Here is a 21,945-nt window from a genome sequence, read left to right as displayed (position 1 = left end):
TTAAATTGTTGTTTTCAATAAATTGCCTGCTCACAACTTTTGGTCTCTTGTTCCCATTTCTTCTTTTTGCATTTTGAAGCTCTACTTAGAACCTTCCTAAGATCCAACAGTGCAAAATGCAAATTCATGCAATTTTTTAACTGGTCTTAAGATTTTGATCAGGAGTGTAGTGTAACATACTGTAACACATAGATAGATAGATAGATAGATAGATAGATAGATAGAGAGATAGATAGATAGATGGATAGATAAAGAGATAGAGAACAAGAGAGATAGATAGATAGATAGAGAGATGTTTGTTGGAAAGCACAGACACAAGAGGGACGTCTCGATGTGCAGAAGAACAAAAAGGCAGCTGCACAGTGTCATTGTGACAACAATACATTTCTGACCTGGCTCGGGACAGTTGACCTGATATAAACAACCCAGGTTTTCTGTTTAGTTTGGATCACTTTTTTAAAAGACAGGGTAAGAGAGTTCAAGGGAACCAAGACTGACAACGAGAGGGGAAGTTAAAGCTTTCTTTCTTTCTTTTTTTCCACATATTCATTTACCAATAGGGGTAGAGGCTTTATGGTAAGTTCTTTATGTGCCAGATAAAAGTTATTTATGGAGTCAGTTGACAGAAGGAAAAAGACTTGAAAAGAAACTACATTGTAATGGATTTTCTTTTGTCTCAAAGAGTTATTTAAGAAGTAGAACATTCCTGTTGAGGAAAATGACCGGATGCTAATTTACTATGGAACATCTCAAACACGTGACATTTCAAACACATGAAAATGCGGATTTAAAGAAGATTTATTATAAATTAGATCACAAGTTGTTCAAAAGCAAGTAGCTCCCCTCCTTAAATCTTACCGCTGCTTTTAATAGAAAACACTTCTAATCAAGGTCAATGAGTTTTGACTAATTATCCCACAAATGTTAAAGAATTCCTGAATCTGTATCAAAATTGTATGTGATTTTCAACGAGGCACGTAGGTTTCGTGGTATTCCAACCAGTTGCATAATCTTGCTTACAAACAAAAATACAAACTGGGGTGCCAGGGCCAGAGGGCACTGGCATCATGCAGTTGGAATCTGATTGTGCTGAGTCAGCATTCAAAGACCGTTTTTTGACCTCTAACATCGACTTCATCAATATCTGGCCAAACTCTCTCCAAATGTAGCTGTAAGTTCACTCAACTCTGCACAGTCAATCATTGTGAGGGGATCCTCAGTGGGAAGCTCATCAGATAAATACAGCCAAATAAATTGTCCTATAGACGTCAACATACCAAGACATACTTCCCTCACATGAACTTTGTTCATCCATCATGATTGTTCCCACTTGACCTCCTCTTTACTGTGAAAGGGGCTTTTTTGACAGTGTGGGGCAGAAGCAGCCAACACTGCACGAAAACATCTGAGGACAGCTGCACAATCACAAAAGCCATTATAGCACAAGAGAAACCATTTTGCTGTGTCACCTCCAGCTGGGCCATGGTCTAATATGTTTGGACAGCTTGATGTTTGAAGTCTAGGATTGAGTCACCACTGCACCGGCCTGCAGCCCTATAAAAGCAGGGATAGATTCAACTGGAAGCCAGATGCACTTACGGCTGTTTTTTGACATCTCAGATATTGTGTTGTGACTCCCTCTGGACCAGGAAAATGTATACAGCTGTCACGTTCGTCGTCCTCATATGCTTGACTGCCGCCACACATGCAGATCACCACCATCAGCCTTGTCGTAAGAATTTGTGGTTCTGTCATTTTGGTTCCTGCATTGTTGATTAATTTTGAGTGGTCCGTGTCAAGTGGCTTCCTAGATAACAGATTTCCTATTTGCGTTTATTGAAAACTTTTTTTTTTATCAGCTTAAGAATGTGTCAAGGGTACAGAATGCTACTTAGATGTTGCTTTGCAGCCGACACTGCCTGTGGCTCCATGCGCGCTGGCCGGGCCTGGAGAGCTGTGCAGGCGGGCTGGGTGCTTCACCCCCCGGGCTTTGTGGTGCTTTGGCCTGGCTGTGCACACTCTGGCTGGGGCAGTGGAGCTGTGCTTGGATGCTTGGGCCTCTGCCCCAGAATGTAATGCAGACGTATGCATCTGTAGAGCACCCTGCAACTGATGCCTGTTCAGTTGTGCAATATATACTGTCTTCTGCAGAGTTTGTACAGTTTTGTAACTTTTCCTCTGTTTTGTGTGACTAATCGTATAGTTCTGTTTTAAATTTATATAATTTAAACAATAGTACAACAGGGATAACATTCTTTGATTTATTTCATTGAAGAAGGTTGTTCTTTCAAATAGGTGTTGTGTGTGTGTTTCTGAGTTTCTGTGTGACTAATTGAAAAGTTCTGTTTTTCTTACAAATATTTGTTGTTTTATTTTATCAACACCCAAATTGCTAGCAGCGGCCCTGCCTCTAACCAGCTGTTGTCTTTTCAGATTCACCTAACATGACAGGATTCCTGTCTGTGGTGAGTTTGTTTTGAACATTTACAGCACCAGGACAAGTCCTGGACATATGATCAAACCACCACTCGTTTCTCTCTATATGAACTGTTTGTTGTTGAATGACACCAGATGAAAATGAAGGGTGAAATGCGAGCATATGGGGCCATCACCTACGACTCGATGGGCAAGAAACTGCGGTTCAGATCAAACGAGAGCCACTTCGCAAACACCTCACTGAGTTTGGATCTGCTGATGTTCTTTGAGGAGGTAACAGTTTTCTCACTTGAATAAATGTCACAACTCACTAACTGATTTTTGGCCCTGATCTTTGATTCTATGTCCACGTCTGGCAGGGAATATTCTATGAGATTGACAGCAAAAACCAGACCTGTGAGAAAAAGACACTGCAGTGCACCATCCATCCTCTACAAATTCCTGATGAGGCCAGGTTTCTGGCGACGATAAACAGCGGGAACCCATCCATTGAAGGAGAGGGATTGAAGATCAACGCGTGGGTGGGATCCATGCCAGACAAGAAGGGTGGGACAGTTGCTGTCAAATAATGTGAATCTTCTTGTGACAATGTAAAGAGTGTATCATTCATAGTTGTTAATATCTTTCTCTTTTTCAGGCTACTACTCCATGTCTGTAACCATGGGATGTTTGCCTGTGTTCTCAATGTACTTAGACGAGACATCATTCATGTTCAGGTTGGTTTCTTCTTTTATCTTTTTTAATGGCAATCAACACTCCAAGCATGTTTATGATATTTTCTCATATCTACTGGGAGCAGAAGTTATAATGCTTTAGATCTCCATTTAATGTTTATTTCACTTTCTCGAAGCCTTTTGGACGTTGAAAACGAGATCAAGGATCCCGATCTCCTCGTGGTGCCTTCCTTTTGCCAGGGACTGCCTGTGGAGGAGACGCCTGAAGGGACAGTGAACAGCTTCATCAACGAGTTCATGTAGATGAGGCTTCACCAGCAGAATTACATTTGGATGTAATGAGGGGGACACGAGATATAACATGGATTATAGATGTAGTCATAATCACTAACAGTTGGTCGCTTTTCAAGTTGGTCCTGCTTACAAAACCTGTCAGATATGATTAATGGAGCAATAAAATGTCAAAGCTGTCAAATGTGTATAGAGCAAGTTCTTTCTCCCAAGATTATTTCATTGTTAAGAGTTTTATTTTGGCCTCACAGGGGACATGTAGCAGCAAGAGGTACATGGAAAGTTCAAAAGGCAAAACCCTTTACCGTTTTTACAATGTGACCTGTGAAGTAAAGCGTTTTAATGAAACTTGATTTTCTAAATATCAACATGTTTGGATCAGTCTAAGTGTGAATATTGCCCATAATAATATCAGTATTGGTTTTATTAGTCTTAATAGTGTTATAGATAGTATTAACACAGAGTTTTAATAATAAATGGAGTTTTCAGGTCTGGAGGCCTGTCTATCTTTGTAGGAATAATATAACTCTGACACTTCCAAAAAAGAGAACTATGCAACAGTAATAAATAAAAAAATAACAAACCGCAACAACTGACCGTGAAGACATTTAAATGTGTACTTTTTTACTTTTAATTATTCTCTTTGAAAGCTATAAAATGCTTATATTATTATTAAGGCCCGAGCACTGACAGACAGTGTAACGATATTATTATTATTTTTCAGGCAAATTAATTGGTCGTTAAAGGCCTCAAATTAATTTTGAGGCCTTTAACAAGCTCAAATTCTTGCCAAAATTTGCAGAAAATTTGAAAGTGGTGAAAATTTACTTTTGATTTATTTTCTGTTATTTTTTTATTTTTTTTAATGTACCTCCTGCGCAGAAGTGAACTGTGCCCTTACTGTGCAGAAGTGCACTGCGCTCTTCCTGCTCAGAAGTGGACTGCGCTGAATTTATTTAATTTAATTTAATATTTTTTTTTAATTTAATTTAATTTTTGTATATTTTTTATTTATTTATGTTTTTTAATTTACATAGTGTAAGATAATGTGCAATAAAGAGTCCTGACAATTTTAGGGGATCAGTATCTTGCCAAGGACACTTCAGCTTGCAGATGGGGAAGAGTCGGGATTGAACCGCCAACCTTCTTGATGGACAACGACCATTCTACCACCTAGGCCACACAGCCGATTGTTGGAGGCCACATTGTGATCACATAATATATCTCTGGTTTAAAACTATTTTTATATATTTGTGATTGACTTAATGTGAACTCATGCACCATATAACTTACAACAATCTTTTACAACTGCCTAACAATCAGTATTATCAACACGTGTGAATATTTGTCTGACCCTATTTACATATATAGAGGAAATAATATTTATCTATTCTAATGAACACAAATTATGCTTTGTCCAATCAGAAGTAGTGGCTCGGCAAAAGTTGAATAGATATGAGGTAAACATTACGAATGACTTGGGCTGAATGGGGACATCAGTTATTTGGGATAAATACCTTTTAGGTTCTGATCAAAGCAGAAATGTAAAATCACTATATATTTATAAAAACACTGTTTTTATCATCTTTGGAATTCACACATTTGTGGGACTATTAGTATTCCTGCAACACATTACTATATTTGTGGCTTATTATCCAACATAGTGAATCCAGGACTGTGAAAGCTTGGTGTTAATTTCCCACATATAGTGTGTACAGTGAGAGTGTGTAGTAAGTATGTGTATAGTGAGTGTGTTTGGTGTGCAGTATATGTATAGTGAGTGTGTGTGGGTGTACAGTGAGTGTGGTGTGTAGTATATGTTAAATGAGTGTGAGTATAGTGAGTACGTGTATAGTGAGAGTATGTGTGTGGTGTATGTATATTGAGTGTGTGTAGTGAGTATGTGTATAGTGAGAGTGTGTCTGTGGTATATGTATAGTGAGTGTGAGTATACTATGTGTGTATATATAGTAAGAGTGTGTGTCGGTATAGTGAGCGTGTGTGTCCTGAAGGGATCAGCACTGACGGACAGGATATGATATGGCCCCTTTGACCAGCATTTCCCGGTTCCGCCGACAGGTGGCGTGTGTGCTACATTCATAACAAGGCAAATACAAAGTGTACCTTGCTATATTAGCCACCAAGGAGCCTCCTCACGCTAGCTAGCACATTAAACCACAGTTTCTGAGGTTTGGGAAATGACAGTTTGTGCAGGACACTGGTGAGAGCATCCTTGCAAATTCCGCAACGTTTGGAATATTCGCTTTTAGTCCGTCTATGATTTAAAACAAGGTAAGTTGTAAAATGGCGGATAGTGAGCGAGTGTTAACATCCAGGGAGTTTGTCATTGATGCTGCTGTGCTAGCTGCTCGGCTACACGGCTCTGTCAACAGGGCTCTCTCACACAGAAATGCCACTTTCCCCCCCCAGAGTAAATTATAATCGACGTCATTGACAAGGGAGAGCAAAGCTTCCAGGTCGGGAAAAGCAGTGGTGTCGTTAGCCAACCACAGCTAATAGCAATGCTAGTCATGCTAGCGACGAAACCGACGCTGTGATTGTATCGAAATCTCAACGTGGACCTAAATCTGAACTGTAGCAGCTCGTTACGCATTAAGAAGCTAACGACGGCTGGTCCTAGCGGCTAGATAAAACATCGGCTAACGTCAAATCACCGTGAGATTAGCGTTAGCCTGGGAGCTGCTCGGCCGTCGTAGCAGAGACGAAGAGCTGACAGGACTCTGTGGCAGCCCGGGGAACATCTGTGGTGCTGTTTGGAGTTCGGGAGAATACAGCTGCACTGGCCACAACGGTTTTGGGATCGAGTTATTTCACAATAGAAGTCATGTTAAAGTTTATGATCACATCGTACTTGTGAGGACACTACTAAACTAATTATCTGATGGTGACTTGGACGGAGTACGCGGGAGCCTTTATGGTCACAGGACAACCGCGTCACATTTCCAGTACATCCTGGAGTCAGGGTTTAAATGTCGTTTCTGTCAGTCAGCAAGGAATGAGTAGGAGATTTAGTGTCGGTGCTTCAGTGCGTCTGTCACATAACCGCCTGGTAAAGTTCAGACCACCTGTCAGTCTTCCTCTGTACAGTTTGTCTCCAGCTCCGGGTCAAGAGGTCAGTTCAGATCCAACAGTGAGACAGGATCAAACACACCACCTGTTTGTGTGTGTGTGTGTGTGTGTGTGTGTGTGTGTGTGTGTGTGTGTGTGTGTGTGTGTGTGTGTGTGTGTGTGTGTGTGTGTGTGTGTGTGTGTGTGTGTGTGTGTGGGGGGGGGGGGGGGGGGGTGTATGTGTGTGGCCACCACGTGTAACAGTACACAATATCACCACCCTGATATCCCCAATTATCTATGTCGCAATTTCTCTGTATATACAGTCTATGGGCAATTCCCTTCACAAAGAAAATGATGGAAGAAAGAATTTATTAAGAATTCGAATAAATTTCCACTGCCCAACTGCAAAAACTCCCTTATTGTCCTTATGAAACTCGGCCTGATTAAATAATTATAGTGGTGCCGTACAGTATCTGTACTGGGGCTGGGCAATTAAACAATATCAATAATTATTATTGTAATTGTGATAAATTGCAATATAACAAAGATTAAATATATATTTATACATCTTTATCAAGTAAATTGAGGAAGAATACCTAACAACAATTAATAACAATAACAAGTACTTTACAATCTACCTCAGGTCACCCAGTGCTAATATTTTACAATGTAACGTTCATTTATAGCAATACAACAAAAGTCCAATGTATAATACTAATTATAATAAAACAAAAATGATCCAGAAATAATATTGTGTGAGTTAAGTGTGACATTTGTCATGATAACTATTTGTTATCCACTCCTATGAACCTTTTCATCTTTAAAGTATTTGGTCATATCTTCGTGCCCGAAACTTTTGCAATATAATTTTCAAAAATTGCAATATAATATAATTTACATAATTGATTGTGCAAGTACGGTGAGGAGATATAACACAGTTGATTTACTTCAGATTTGTGAAATGATTTGCTGGTTTTTCAACTGTTGAGTTTCCAACCACAACCTTCACTCTGGAGCAAAAATCATAAAAGAAATAATAATGTGACTCCAGAACTCACTGTAACCATTTGCTTTTTCAGCTCTGCTGGGTCTCATAATCTCTTAACGCATATTTTCTCTTTCTCTAATTAGCAATGGTATGAAATGAAGATAAACATGCACATTTCCCTAAATGTGATGTATTACCTCTTAGTTCTTATTTGTATTTAATGAATGACAAACGGTTATTCAGCTGGCAAAGATCACATCAATCATGTTTATTTCATTATTTCAGCACCAAGTAAATATAAATGAAATGTTTTATCTTTAATTTAAGATGTGCAGTGTGGGCGTCATAAATAAACGATTTCCAAGCTCAGAATTGTCTGCACAATTCAAGATAGAAGCAGCAGAGTCCTCTGTAAAAAAGTTGAGTGGAAGTGAATGAGTGATCCAGGAAACATCTCCATCAATCCTGTATCTAAAGCTTGTTTGAGAGGAGCTCTGGCCATGCTGTGGGAATAAAGCAGGGCTCCATCTGATGATCATTTAATTCTGCAGTTATTCACATGAGATTAATCAAATAATTGTTTTCTGTAAAGAATGTTGTAGAATATTGCCTCACATTTTCCCAGACCCCAGGGAGATATCTTCAGATTGATGCTTTGTTTTGCCAATTTGTCTAAAATGGAGAAAAGCATCAAATCTCTACATTAAGCTGAAAACCTCAATTTATTAATGGGTTTAGATTTTAATGAGTGTTCAACAAATTTTTCCGTGCACAGGCCCTTTAAACATCAGCAATTTTGTCATCGCCGGAAAAGCAGTTTTACCAATAACAAACAATGGCTCCGATCTGTTCAAGTATCCAAGTATCAGTGACAGTATAACAGAGGATAGCATGCACGATACCAGGACTGGAATTCAACCGGCAGTTATTTGTATTATTTACATCTGTGCTATTTTGGGGACCTGTACATGTTTTATGAGCGAGTCAACTGCCTGTTCAACCCTGAGAATAAACACCTCAAGGGATAATGTCGAAAATCGGTGAGCTTGTGAGCAAATATTCATATTTACTGCCACACAGAGAGAAATCCGTCACCTGCACAGACATTGTTTTCTACATGCACATGAATCTAACAAAGCTTTAATATGATATCTCTGCATTGTCTTCATCTCTACAGGCTTCATATCACTAACGCGTTTAAAGCAAGCTGGTGTTTATTTGGACCTGATGTCTGGTATAAGATATAGACCTATTGTCTTTCTCCCTTTGTGGAGATTACATGGGTTCTTGAAACTGAGCCTTGATGAAGACCTACTTTGATTAGATTGTGCCTCGTTGCAGCTCGTGACAGTGTAGTCGTTAATGAATGCACTCTTCCGATTTGTCTTGTTTTCCAGGTGCAGTTGAAAAGATACCATCTTGTTCTGAGTCCAGAGCAGAAGAGGCACCTCCTCCACCGGCAGATCCAAAACATGTTAAAGAAATGATAGCAGCGCAGGATTTGCACACAGAATTTCAGTTTCCTCAGTAAGCAGTGGATCACAAACATCTATCATCAAATGAAACTCATTGATTTTCTTATTCGAAAGCTTCTTTTGCATGTGTTTCCTATCCTCTGAAACGTAAGTTATTTATGAGGTGTAATTGACTTTGTGTTCACAGAGAGGCAGAATCTCAGTTGTCTTCAGATACTGACTTTGAGGATCCTGATGGCAAACATGCAAAGGCAGCAAAGGGCACAGTAAGTTTATTCAAACCGTCTGTCTTCATGTATTCCTTTTCCATAACAATCCGAGTGTAAATGAAGATAATATGGTTATCTTTACACTGCGGCAGAATTTAAATTCACACTAAGGATAAGGTATTCAGTTTGCACACACGGAATGTAATCGCACAATGTCTCCACCATCGAACATCTGTCTTTTCTACAGGCAGCTAAGAAAGGCAGGAAGGCGCCGGGAGACAAGGCCAAAGGTGGGGGAGCCGGGAGGGTCCCTGGTCTTGGCCTGGTGAATGGCAATCATCAGGAGAATGGAATGGAGAATATGACCCTGTTCGAGGTGGTTAAAACGGGGAAGAGTGCCACACAGGTGGGTGCACCCGTGTAGTATTGTAAAATGATTTTTTTTATCTTGTTTTGTGTCCCCACATCTTGTTTACCTTTGTTTTGTACCTCAGAATATATTTTGACTGGTGTTGTAGATGTGTCTTATATTATTGGTGTATTGATTAGCTCTTTGCAGTGTAACGTCATCTTCTCTAGGATGATTCTAGGATGATTTTAATCCTGAATGTTGTGCTGATTCGATGCATGAATAAATCATCTTGGTCCTGTTTTCTTTTCCAGTCCGTTGTTGATGATTGGATTGAGGCATACAAACATGACAGGGACGTTGCACTCTTGGACTTAATCAACTTCTTCATTCAGTGCTCTGGCTGTAGAGGTGAGTGTCTGACCAGCGGCAGGTGCTTGAAAGTAGTTGAATGTTCAGGATTTGACTGACATTGTGTGACTCTTCCTGTAGGTGCTGTGAGTGGAGAGATGTTCAGACATATGCAGAACTCAGAGATCATTCGAAAAATGACAGAGGAGTTTGATGAGGTGATGTAGGCTGTTTTTAATTTTTTATTTAAGAACTTGAATGCACTACTGCAGTATTTTTTCAAATAGATATTTTCCCTTACATTCCCAACCTTTCGGTCCACACTACCTCAGGTTTATACAATATCAACACAAGAAGCTCACACAAGTAGGTGGCGATAATTGTCAACATCAATGATCCTTTAAATACCAGAGAAGAACGCTGTGTCCAAGTTATATTGGGCGAGGCAGATGTCTGTGAATTCCGGTAGTGTGTAGCAGTAATGCCAGATTTAGCTGCGAGCTTGGAATAACACCTAGCACAAACCAAAACGTAGAAAAACCGAGTGTAAATTTTGTATATTTAAATACCTTTTTGGTTCAAATTTGACAGATTTAAATGGGAACTGAACATGGTGTAAAACAAATGTAGCACTTCTGACCTGAACCTGATCATCTCTCTGCTCTCCTCAAACAGGACAGTGGGGACTATCCATTAACTTTGTCGGGGCCACAATGGAAGAAGTTCAGAATAGGCTTCTTTGATTTCATCGCAGTTCTGGTGCGTCAGTGTCAGTACAGCATCATCTATGATGAGTATATGATGGACACAGTCATCTCGCTACTCACAGGCCTGTCTGACTCACAAGTTCGGGCCTTTAGACACACAAGCACACTCGCAGGTCAGTTTTTAATGTGCACTCTGATATTGTGCATCGGCGCCCTTTGCCTTCCTGTATGTTTATGCTAGTATTGTCAGGAAGCTGTTGTTCCTTCAGGAGTGTCTCAGATTTTTGTCCTCTTTGGCAGCCATGAAGTTGATGACAGCCTTGGTGAACGTTGCTCTGAACCTGAGCATCAACATGGACAACACCCAAAGACAGTACGAGGCGGAGAGGAACAAAGTCATCGCCAATCGGGCCAATGATAGGCTGGAGCTCCTGTTACAGAAACGTAAAGAGGTGAGAATACAAATGTATTGTTTTAACACTTGCAACCACTCCTTGTCTCCAAATACTTGTTCTTGGTACTGAAATCTTTTAGCTGCACAGAGGCCTGAAAATGTTTTAATTTGCCCTAATGCAGATTCCGATTGCAAATGTGTGGTTATTTGTGCCTTTTTAGTTGACTTTGTATATAATGGGTTAGGGTTAGGGTTAGGTCTGAAAGCACCGTTAGCAATGAAGGAGATTCTCAATTTGTCCAGCCTTGTAGTCTATGTACAAATAGTTAATTATCTATGAAAAACATTTGACCTGAAATAATATCTTAATTTGACGTCCATATATATTTAGTCCAGTAGCTGCTAAAGGGATAGTTCATCCAAAAAAGGAACATTCACTAATTATCTACTCACCCCTCTGTCGATGGGGGGGTGGGTGAAGTGTTTGGGTCCACAAAACACTTCTGGAGTCTCAGGGGTACACTTTGTTACACAACATAAAACAAAGTCATGCTTGCATGCTGCTCCTGTGGTGTCATCAAAGTGTCCGTAAGCCCCGACATTCATATTCAACTTGAAACAGCCTCATTTACACCATGTTTTAGTCTACGGTTGTTTTTTGTGTTTTATTACGTCTGAAGAAAGGACATTTATCGGCTACACTATTTACCCCTGAAACCCAAAAAGTGCTTTGTGGACTCAAACACCTCCACTTCAAATGTTTGTGTTTGGAGATTGAGGAGTGCAGTTTTTGGGAGGAATTTAGTTCTTGAGATATTGATAATTTCCTAAACATTAACTTTGTGTTTTTACTTCAGCTTCAAGAAAATCAAGATGACATTGAAAACATGATGAATGCAATTTTCAAAGGGGTGTTTGTTCACAGATATCGGTAAGTGGATTTTTGATATTATTTACTTTACATATGTTCTGATGACTGAGTTTGCCCCAACAACACAGGCAATGTGCAATGTACATTGTCAGTTGTTTGGCGCCCTCTTGTGGGAATTTAATGTCAACAGAGCAATAAGTGCACATACATTTTTTTGTTTAGATTTTGAAATGTAAAACTTCCGAACTGTTCTGTTGACATGTTGCCAAATTATACACCTATTGATTAAATTCTCATATGTTCTCTTGCGTTTTCCAGTGATGCTATAGCTGAAATTCGAGCTGTTTGTATCGAGGAGATTGGAATGTGGATGAAGCTGTACAGTGACGCCTTCCTCAACGATAGTTACCTGAAGTATGTTGGCTGGACAATGCATGACAAGGTGAGCTAACACAATGCATCTGGGTTGTTTATAAAATTAATTCAAGCGAACTGACACACACAAACAGTGAACATTGGACACATCTGTAAACTCAGACTGGGGATCGATATGATAACTATTATCTGTATTTCTACTGTGATGACAGCAAGGTGAGGTGCGACTGAAGTGCCTGACCGCCCTGCAAGGCCTCTTCTACAACCGAGAGCTCGGTCTTCGACTGGAGCTCTTCACAAGTCGCTTCAAGGTGAGCCAGCAAACAGCATCGCTTCAGTACTTCAGTACTTCTCAGACATTTTTTATAAGTATAAGATTTACAGGATTTTCATTTGTTCATTCTTTAAACGCAGATACATAAAGAATAACGTCCTAATTTAAACTTCATATTGTCATTCGCAGGACCGCATTGTGTCTATGACTCTGGATAAGGAATATGATGTCGCAGTGCAAGCCATTAAACTTCTGACACTTGTCTTACAGTGAGTAACCTGTCTTCCTCTTGAATGGAAACATTGTGTATTGAATCTAATACATTTTGGAACAAATTAAAGACATTACCAGTGTCCACTACTGCTCATACTTGTCATTGTTTATGTTTAATGCTGACATTGAATATGAAATACGAAGAATATGATCATATTTTAGTTGATTTTCAAAAGTTAATTTCTCCCTCATCTGTAAAGCTTCTGTGAGAACATTTGAACCAGATAATTTCACATTTACCTTTTAAGGCTAAATGCTTTTCATTTTCATTCATTACATTTGCCTGAATCACTAAGAAAGTGCTCATCTCAACTAACAGGAGTAGTGACGAGATTCTGACAGCAGAGGACTGTGAGAGTGTCTATCACCTGGTTTACTCAGCACATCGACCCATCGCTATTTCAGCAGGAGAATTTCTCTTTAAGAAGTAAGTGTTTTATTTTTGCAAATCAAACTATTGATTTAGGTGAATTTGACCCTCCAACACATAACACGGTTTTAGAGATAGGGAACATTTCAGGTCTACTACCCTTCCCTCCCTCTCTTGGCTTGGAAGATGGCTTTTTGCGGGAGATATCCCATTTAACTGCAAAATCAAAAATACAAAGTGATATGTTGCTGTGTAGCCTTTCAACAGAGTATCTAACTACATGCGAATAATAGATATGAACTCTGCTTGTTTATTTTGACATATGCAAACCATGACGAATTAAGTCGGGGAAAACAGGAAAATCCAAATCTATTGACACGCACGAAAGTACTTTGAGCTCTATTTTATGTATGAAATTTACTATATAAAAAATACATTATTATTATTAAAGGGTCTGCAAGCATTTGTTCCATCTTCCTTCACTGGACATGTTTAACAGTCTTGTATTGTGCTGGTTGAAGGCTTTTCAGTCATCGTGGTCCAGAGGAGGAGGGATTACCCAGGAGGGGCAGGCAGAGCCTCAACGGCAGCCTTATCAAAACTACTGTCTTCTTCTACTTGGAGAGCGAGGTAACCAGACGTCAGCGTGTCAATGTTACTGGATATTAACCATGTGATCATGGGGACAGGATTTGATCATGGCTATTTGTGTTCCATTTTTTTTAATCGAATGTTACCTCTGGAATTAACAATGATCCAGTATGTTTTCATTTGACTAGTTTATAATGAAGAATTTGATGTTTTGCAGCTCCATGAACATGGGGCCTACTTGGTGGATAGCTTATGGGAGTGTGGATCGGAGCTGCTGAAGGACTGGGAGACAATGATTAGCCTGTTGCTGGATGAACCCATACCAGGAGAGGAGTGTAAGAGACAACAGTCTCAGAGCCTTGCTGGTTCACATTTTCAGCTCCAATATGAGAAATAAGGAAATCTAGTCTCACATACACGTTGGCAGTAACTTAACCTGTCTGTGTTTTTTAGCCTTGACTGATCGCCAGGAGACAGCTCTGGTTGAAATCATGCTCTGTGCCATTCGGCAGGCTTGTGAATGTCACCCTCCAGTTGGCAGAGGCTCGGGAAAGAGGGTGAGTGCCTGCTTGTCTTGCCCGATACAGAGATGAGCAAATTTGTTTCTTGAATGATTTTGTGATGGTAACATGTTTGTATTTTTGTGCACGAAAGGTCCTGACTGCAAAGGAGAAGAAAACACAGCTGGATGATCGGACACGGATCACAGAGATGTTTGCTGTTGCATTGCCTCTGTTGCTGGCAAAGGTGAACACTTGCATTATAGCCAAGGAGCTCATGTAGTTAACTTTTTTATTTACTTGACAATGTGTGTGATTCCTGACCATTGATCCGTGCTGCTTCCTCTGTTCTTGTCATAGTACTGTGTCGATATTGACAAGGTGACCAATTTGCTACAAATACCAAAGTATTTTGATCTTGACATCTACACAACTGGCCGGTTAGAGAAGGTTTGTTAATTTTTAGCATTTTACTAAAGTATGCATACTAAAATTTGATACATTGTCACTCAAACAATGTTATGTTCCCATCAAGCATTTGGATGCGTTGTTGAGGCAAATCTGGGAAGTGTTGGATAAGCACACAGAGACCGAGGTCCTGGAGGCCTGCTCCACCACCTACCATTATCTCTGCAATGACGAGTTCTCCATCTTTAACCGCGTGGACATCGCCCGCTCCCAGCTTCTTGATGAGCTTGTAGACAAGTTCAGCAGACTCCTGGAGGACTTCCTGCAAGAGGTGGGTGCTGTGAGACTCTATGTGTGAGACGTTGCTTTGCTATCGATAGTGTGAAAGGATGTTCACAGAGGCAGAGGCGAGAGTGAATGTCCAGGATTTCACAAGCTGGATCTCTTTATTTGTCAGGGGGAAGAACTAGATGATGATGACGCCTACCAAGTTCTATCTACACTCAAGAAGATCAGCGCTTTCCACAAGTAAAGGAACTGGTGGAATTGTGCTTTGTGTTTTGTTGTCATCAGTTTTTGTTGTTTTTATTTAAGATTGTGAGAAGGCGTGACTAATAACATGATATGTTCTATTTCGACTTTTCATTTTTCACTCTCTCTAGTGCCCATGACCTCTCCAAGTGGGATCTCTTCACCAGCACCTACAGACTCCTCAACTCGGGTCTGCAGAATGGGGATATGCCTGAACAGGTATCAAAGTCTGAACAATTGAGATCGTCAGTAACAACAACAAATTCAATCTGACTGAATGAACATCTCGTCTGCTCTGCTCGACTTTCGCCCCCTCAGATTGTGATTCACGCAATGCAGTGCACACATTACATCATCCTGTGGCAGCTAGCAAAGGTTTCAGATGGCAGTTCACTAAAGGTATTTGTCCATTATTGGTCCTGGATGTCTCACAGATATGTTTCTTTGTCATTAAATTGGTCCAGGAAATGTTTTCTCAAAGTCCTTGAAGAAGGTTCTTCTTATATACTGGGACAATCCAACTGTTAATTAGGTCATTTAAAAACGTTATACACTTACAGGACTGTCTAACTGAAATCTTCCTCCTCTTTTAGGGAGAAACGGTGACCTTGAGAAAGCAGATGAGAGCATTCTCCTTAATGTGTCAGCGTTACCTAAACAGCGTTAACACAGCAGTAAAGGAGCAGGTGGGATTATGCTGACTGGACGGTTCTTTTATTCCTGTTGTTCTTCAATTCGAGACTACAGCTGGAAATGTGGTTGGTCAGTGTTGTCATAAACGCTGTTGTTGTGTTTATTCCAGGCCTTCACCATTCTATGTGATCTGCTAATGATCTTCAGTCACCAAATGATGTCGTCAGGCCGGGAACAACTTGAGCCTCTGGTCTATGTCCCAGACTCTACTTTGCAGGCAGAGATGCTCAACTTCATCCTGGATCATGTTTTCATTGATCAGGATGATGACAACAACAGCACAGGTGAGAGTCAAGCACCTGTTGTTTTAACCACGCTCACAAAAATGTGGTACATGGGGCACGGACTGTGTCTTATAATTTTTTTACATCTTTCAGACGGACATCAAGACGATGAAGCCAGTAAAATCGAGGCTCTGCACAAGCGAAGAAATCTTCTAGCTTCCTATTGCAAATTAATCGTTTACAATGTTGTGGAAATGGACACCGGAGCCGATATATTTAAGCAATACATGAGGGTAGGTTTTAACCCTTTTTTTGAAATTATGAAGATTCCTCCAGTCCTGCACTTCTTCTTAATAAGATTTCATCCCTCTCTCCTTAGTATTACAATGACTATGGAGATATCATCAAAGAAACAATGAGCAAAACGAGACAAATCGACAAAGTACAATGTGCGAAGACACTCAACCTGAGCCTTCAAAGGGTAAGCTTTCCATCCCAGGTAGAAACTTAAATGTTTAAAAAGACAACTGATTTAGTGTCCTTACATTTTTGGGATGATGCAGATTAATAAACCTTTTAGTTCTACCAAATTTATGTTTATCTAAAACTTCAGATCACAAATGCATTGAGTCTCAAATTTAAACCTCTCAGTTGTGAAAACAGGGGTGAGGAAATCTAATTTTTTTTTTTCCTTTTGGTAGTTATTCAATGAGATGTTGTCAGAACTTGGCATCAACATCGACCGCTCGTCTTCAGCCTTCTGTGGCATTAAAGAGCTTGCCCGACGCTTCTCATTAACCTTTGGCTTGGATCAAATGAAGACCAGGGATGCTATTGCCATGTTACATAAGTAAGTAGCAGTCCTTATCCAAGCCCCTGTGGTTTTACAGCGTTGCGTGCAACTCAGCTCTTACAATGACTTGTGTGTCTTTTAATAAGGAAAGCTGTTCATTCATTATTTGCCTGTTGTTTGTTCTAGGGATGGGATTGAGTTTGCTTTTAAAGATCCCAGTCCCCACGGAGAGGGGGGTCCTCCGCTGAATCTAGCATATCTGGATATTCTGAGCGAGTTCTCAAGCAAACTCATGCGACAGGACAAGAGAACAGTGTAAGTCTGAGGCACAAGATTCATGCAGTGATTTATGTCTGTTGTGAGCACAGAGCTGTCGAGGAATTCTTTAAGGGATAGTTCAATGAAAAATGTGGAATTCACTCATAATCTACTCACCACTATGCTGATGGAGTGGTGGGTGAAGTGTTTGAGCCCGCAAAACACTTTTGGAGTCTGAGGGGTAAACATCACCTAAAATTGCTAAATCTCTTTTCAATCCGACTTCTGCAGTCATGCGTACCTGGAGCGGTTCATGACCTTACAGATGGCTCTGCAGCGAGAGGACTGCTGGCTGCCCCTCATCTCCTACAGGAACTCCCTGCAGGTTGGAGGTGACGATGACACCATGTCTGTCATCAGTGGGATCAGCAGTCGGGGGTCCTCCATCAGAAGTAAGAAGTCTAAACCAGCCACGACTAGCAAAAGGAAACTGCCTGAAGGTGAGCAATTCAACAATGGGTCTCAGTCACTGGAATGATTATTCTCCTTGGGACTTAGTAGGCAAACTCTTCCTTTAGTTCCTACTCTACCTTGCCTGTTCCCACTGCACACATTATTATGGCCACTGCATGCATTCAGTAAATTACAGCAAGTGAAAGGTTTTTTTCTCCAGCAGAAGAGAACAGCTGCAGCAGCAGTGATGCAGTCTGGATGAACCGTGAGCAAAACGTGCAAACGCCAGTGATGATGCATTCACCTCACGTCACCTCTACTGTACTGAGGGATCCAAAGAAGATGAGGCCAGAGGAAAGCTACACGGCTGCATACACCATGCCAGCAGAGCAGCTCCCCCATCAGCATGTGCCTACCCAGCAGCAGCAGCCGCACCATCCCCACCAGGCTGCCATTGACTACAAGTAAAAAAAACTCTATCTACAGTGTCTATTCTCACTTTGTACACACTGCACTGTGTTGTAAATTTAATTTGAAATGGATCAATGACAATATTTGCCCATGATAATGTCTAGGTGAAAACATATATTTTTTCATTTTTTAGCAAATTTAAAACATTTCAGAATCTTAAAGCGACTGTATTGTACCTTCTCCTTTCGCTTACCTTGAACTTGATTTTGGCAAATGTTGATGCTTTCTTTAATACCTTATGTTATTTCTGTCAAAGTATGGACATATTGAAGTCATGTTTAATGCTGCCCACTGTCCCACAGTACCCAGGTTACTTGGATGTTGACACAGAGGCAACAAGCTGAGGCGCGTCAGCAGCAAGAGCGGGTTAACATGCACTATACCAAGATGAGGAACCACATGCAGCAAGCAATGTAAGATGGTACTTGTTTATTTAAATAAGTAATTGATATAAGAAAGCTCCGTCGCTTAACATGTATCTTATGTACGTGCCCTCCTCAGTCGTCGAGGCTCAGGACTCATGGAGGATGATGAGGAGCCAATAGTTGAGGATGTGATGATGTCGTCCGAGGACCGCTTGGAGGACATCAATGAGGGCATGGATTTTGACACAATGGACATCGATTTGGTAATTTTCAATCATGTTAACTGTAACACTGCTTTTGTCAAATGAATGCCAACAGACAGTGTCTTATATTAATATTTATATAAATCTTACAAACTCTGCAAACTCATTTAAACTCAGCAAAGTTTCCAAAGAAAAATGTATTGATGATGGTGCGTGAAGTGTATATGAATATGTGTGTGATCACTGCATACAAAGAAACTCGCTGTAGTATTATTACATCCCAAAAGTGTCATATATCAGAATCTGCACATCAGGAAAAGTGATTGAGTAAAATTGACTAAAGTTGCCGCATTTCATTTGCATCATTTGATATATTGTAACTTTTTCTTTAAAACTATTATTTCCAAATACTTTTCCATAATAATTTGTTCTGACTGAACTCTTGTTTTTAAGCCGGCAACAAAGAATCGAAGAGAAAGAACGGAACTGAAGCCAGATTACTTTGATCCATCTTCCATTATGGATGATTCGGTAAGGATTTTCTACTCATAATATCGGCCTGTTATTTGTCATGATAGTGACTGATTAATAAAGGACAGTATAAACACTACACTTGGATTTCTGTGTGAAGATTCTCCTACATCTAGCTCACAGTTATCAAGATGTGTCTGGAGAAGGGCAATTGGACTTGGTTGTAGATGTTTCGCCTTCACACCACAGGAAGTATCTACAAGTATCTACAACCAAGTCCACTTGCCCCTGATTCAACCTTTCTTGGATCACATTTGGATAACAAAAGTTAAATGAATACTCTCCTCCCTACGATCCCCATGTCACCCTAATGACAAGAAACAGGAAACATTTCTGTAAAAACCAATGTTGGTTTAATATTGTAAAATTATAGTAAATAATAATAGTTTGAATATACTTTACAAAAGGGATATCTTTCTCAATCCTGTAATTAACATGTTTGGCTGTTGTGCTTTTTAAACAAATTCAGGACTTAAAAATGTTGATTATTTTTTTTATTGATTATTGAAAACTGCCATTGTTATAACCCTAACCCTATTTTTCGTAATACTTTGTGTTTGTTTTAAGGTTCTCAATGTCTCAATGTACTAAAAAAAAAGGATGGACAGTGAGTCATCAAAATCCTCGGGAGATGCGTGAAGATCAGGATGGAGCCAAATGGACTTTTCTAAATGGTTTGCGAGACACCAATGTTTGCCTCAACAACACTTTGTCAAAACTCTGAGGGAGAGCTTGAATATGAATTTTATTCTGATATTTTCACAAACCATCCTTCTGTCACGCTGCAGGAGAAGTTTTTTTTTTTTTGTTCAGTTGCCCACAAAATGACTTGATGTTAGCTTTACTAGGGTGACACTGTTTGGGTTGATAAAAGTGCCAGTACAGACATATTGCAGGTGAATGGTGATGGGACAATAAACAGATTGAAATTCAAATGAATAATATGTACATTTAATCTGTTTAATTCAGAAGACAAAAATTGTCTGATGTAAATACATAGTGGCCAATATACAGGTGGGGTGAACACAATTTCATGTAGATAAAAATCAAATATCCCTGCAAAATTAAACTACCTTAACGATGTTTGTAGTGCTCACTTGGTGTTGAACAGTATGACGACACTGAGCTTTGTCACAGGGGTGTTTATTCAGCTCTATGGTTATTTTACAGCCATATTTTTCAAGATAATCATGGGCTTCAATCAACGCCTTTCTGACCAGAAATTGAACTTCAATAAAAATCTGCATTAATTTCAGGGCTATTGAATTGGACTGCATTAAATTGTAAATGATATTGTGTTCATCCAGTGTATTTTTAAACTGTAGATTTTACGCATGGCATGTAGCCATATATTAAAACATGTACACGGTAAAGTATAATGTGAACTGGCGTCTCATACTGTTCAAAGGCCTTGCCACCAATGATATATGGCAATCTCAGATTTCTTTGTGATGGTATTTTTTAGAAATGTATGTGTTCTGCTTTTATACCTTGTAGATGACTTTGATTTATAGATATTTTGTAATGACAATCAAATGTAAATTAATGGTTTCTAATCATGTTATTTCACATAGATGCTGAAATAATCCTTTTTAATGGAAATTATTATGTTACCTTAGATATGGCCTGCTGTTTGTGTTTTATTTTCATCTCTCTATAACAAATGGGTGACAAAGTAACTGCAGTTCCTCAAATGTAGTAATTTGACAAACTGATGGCTGCATCTAAAAATATTTTTTACTATTTGGAGTATTCACAGTGTCACACATACAAGTTTGACTCAGTCTTAAACATTTAATCTCTTGTATATCTTGATCATGTTTCTCCACAGTATATTATATAAGATCTAGTAACACAGACATGACATTATCGCGATCTTTAAAAGAAAGGATTTGAAAATGGTTGAGGGTGTGAATTGAAATGTTTTTTCAGTTTTATTTTTCCAGTTTGCAAGTGTGCAGAGGATTCTTTCAAAAAGCCAATTTATTGGTGTACCACTGTTGCGTGTGTAAGAGTTATAGGATTATTATAAATTTATAGTTATTAAGTAAAATATTATAGTATCAGAATTATACAATTAAAAATTTGTTATATATTGTGAATCGGTGCTCATTTTATAATTGCAGTTTCTGCTTGCTTGGAATTTTAGGGAAAGCATAAAGAGATAGAATGTAACTATTCAGAGTTAATCTACTAGTTAGAAAGTATGCTGTTTGTCTTTCAGTGGATTGTTGTGATATTTCTTTACCTCTGTGTGTTGGCCTGATGGCAAATTGATTTTATGAAAAGAAGAGTGTATCCATGTTGTAGTTACAAAGAAATCTTTATAATTTACTCACAGTCTCAGTATAATCCAGAGAAACCCATCACACGGTCTTAAACATTACCATATATTCATGTTAGGCAGATGAGAAATACAACCTTAGAATTGCCTGTAAATTAACATCAATCGTTTTGTTTTACTGTTTTGCATTGAACTGCTGAAAATGTGCATACATCTGTGTGTTTACACATATTTAAAAAATTTGTGTATATTAAATTTGTGTTTTTATTCTATTGCCAAGTTCCCATTGCATCCTTTAAGATCTGTATTAATGTCGGGAGATATGAAACGAAAGTATAAACCGTCCGTGTCGGTGTGAAGATTTAAAGAACGGGGCTGTCAATCCATACTACAGATTGAAATGTTGAAAGATTTACAGAAAGAATATATTTGAGTTCCTTTCAAAATCTAAAACCTTTACCAACATCTACATACATTTATATTATAGTGTTGTGCTATCACTAGTTCAACAAGCAGGTGGTGATCCGCTTG

The 21,945-nt window shown here is 39.3% G+C and overlaps 2 protein-coding genes across 3 annotated transcripts; both read left to right on the top strand.

Annotated features, from left to right (window-relative positions):
- Window positions 1-1,542: 1,542 nt before the first annotated feature.
- epd (ependymin) lies at window positions 1,543-3,585 on the top strand. The gene is made up of 6 exons (XM_053441499.1): window positions 1,543-1,732; window positions 2,434-2,465; window positions 2,572-2,709; window positions 2,796-2,982; window positions 3,074-3,152; window positions 3,287-3,585. Exons 1-6 carry the CDS (start codon window positions 1,654-1,656, stop codon window positions 3,411-3,413), a joined length of 642 nt encoding a protein of 213 aa, XP_053297474.1. The 5' UTR covers window positions 1,543-1,653; the 3' UTR covers window positions 3,414-3,585.
- Window positions 3,586-5,480: 1,895 nt separating this feature from the next.
- Window positions 5,481-21,686, top strand: stag2a (stromal antigen 2a). Of its 2 annotated transcripts, none has more exons than XM_053440966.1 (34): window positions 5,481-5,693; window positions 8,859-8,988; window positions 9,124-9,202; window positions 9,393-9,551; window positions 9,809-9,905; window positions 9,987-10,063; window positions 10,521-10,725; window positions 10,853-11,004; window positions 11,804-11,877; window positions 12,136-12,259; window positions 12,405-12,503; window positions 12,656-12,735; window positions 13,059-13,166; window positions 13,631-13,739; window positions 13,918-14,035; window positions 14,154-14,257; window positions 14,355-14,447; window positions 14,561-14,650; window positions 14,736-14,939; window positions 15,066-15,136; window positions 15,271-15,358; window positions 15,458-15,538; window positions 15,733-15,825; window positions 15,942-16,116; window positions 16,210-16,349; window positions 16,436-16,537; window positions 16,758-16,906; window positions 17,036-17,164; window positions 17,399-17,607; window positions 17,784-18,024; window positions 18,334-18,444; window positions 18,533-18,659; window positions 19,053-19,130; window positions 19,698-21,686. In XM_053440966.1, the coding sequence occupies exons 2-34, from the start codon at window positions 8,945-8,947 to the stop codon at window positions 19,719-19,721; spliced, it is 3,834 nt and encodes a 1,277-aa protein (XP_053296941.1). In that variant the 5' UTR covers window positions 5,481-5,693; window positions 8,859-8,944; the 3' UTR covers window positions 19,722-21,686. The 2 variants fall into 2 exon arrangements, with proteins under 2 accessions (XP_053296941.1, XP_053296940.1); XM_053440965.1 differs by having other exon boundaries at window positions 17,781-18,024.
- Window positions 21,687-21,945: the final 259 nt, after the last annotated feature.

Source organism: Pleuronectes platessa, chromosome 15, assembly GCF_947347685.1.
Source record: "Pleuronectes platessa chromosome 15, fPlePla1.1, whole genome shotgun sequence".
Lineage (NCBI taxonomy): Eukaryota > Metazoa > Chordata > Actinopteri > Pleuronectiformes > Pleuronectidae > Pleuronectes > Pleuronectes platessa.
Note: the sequence above shows the minus strand (reverse complement) of the source record. Positions and strands in the feature narration are given on the sequence as shown.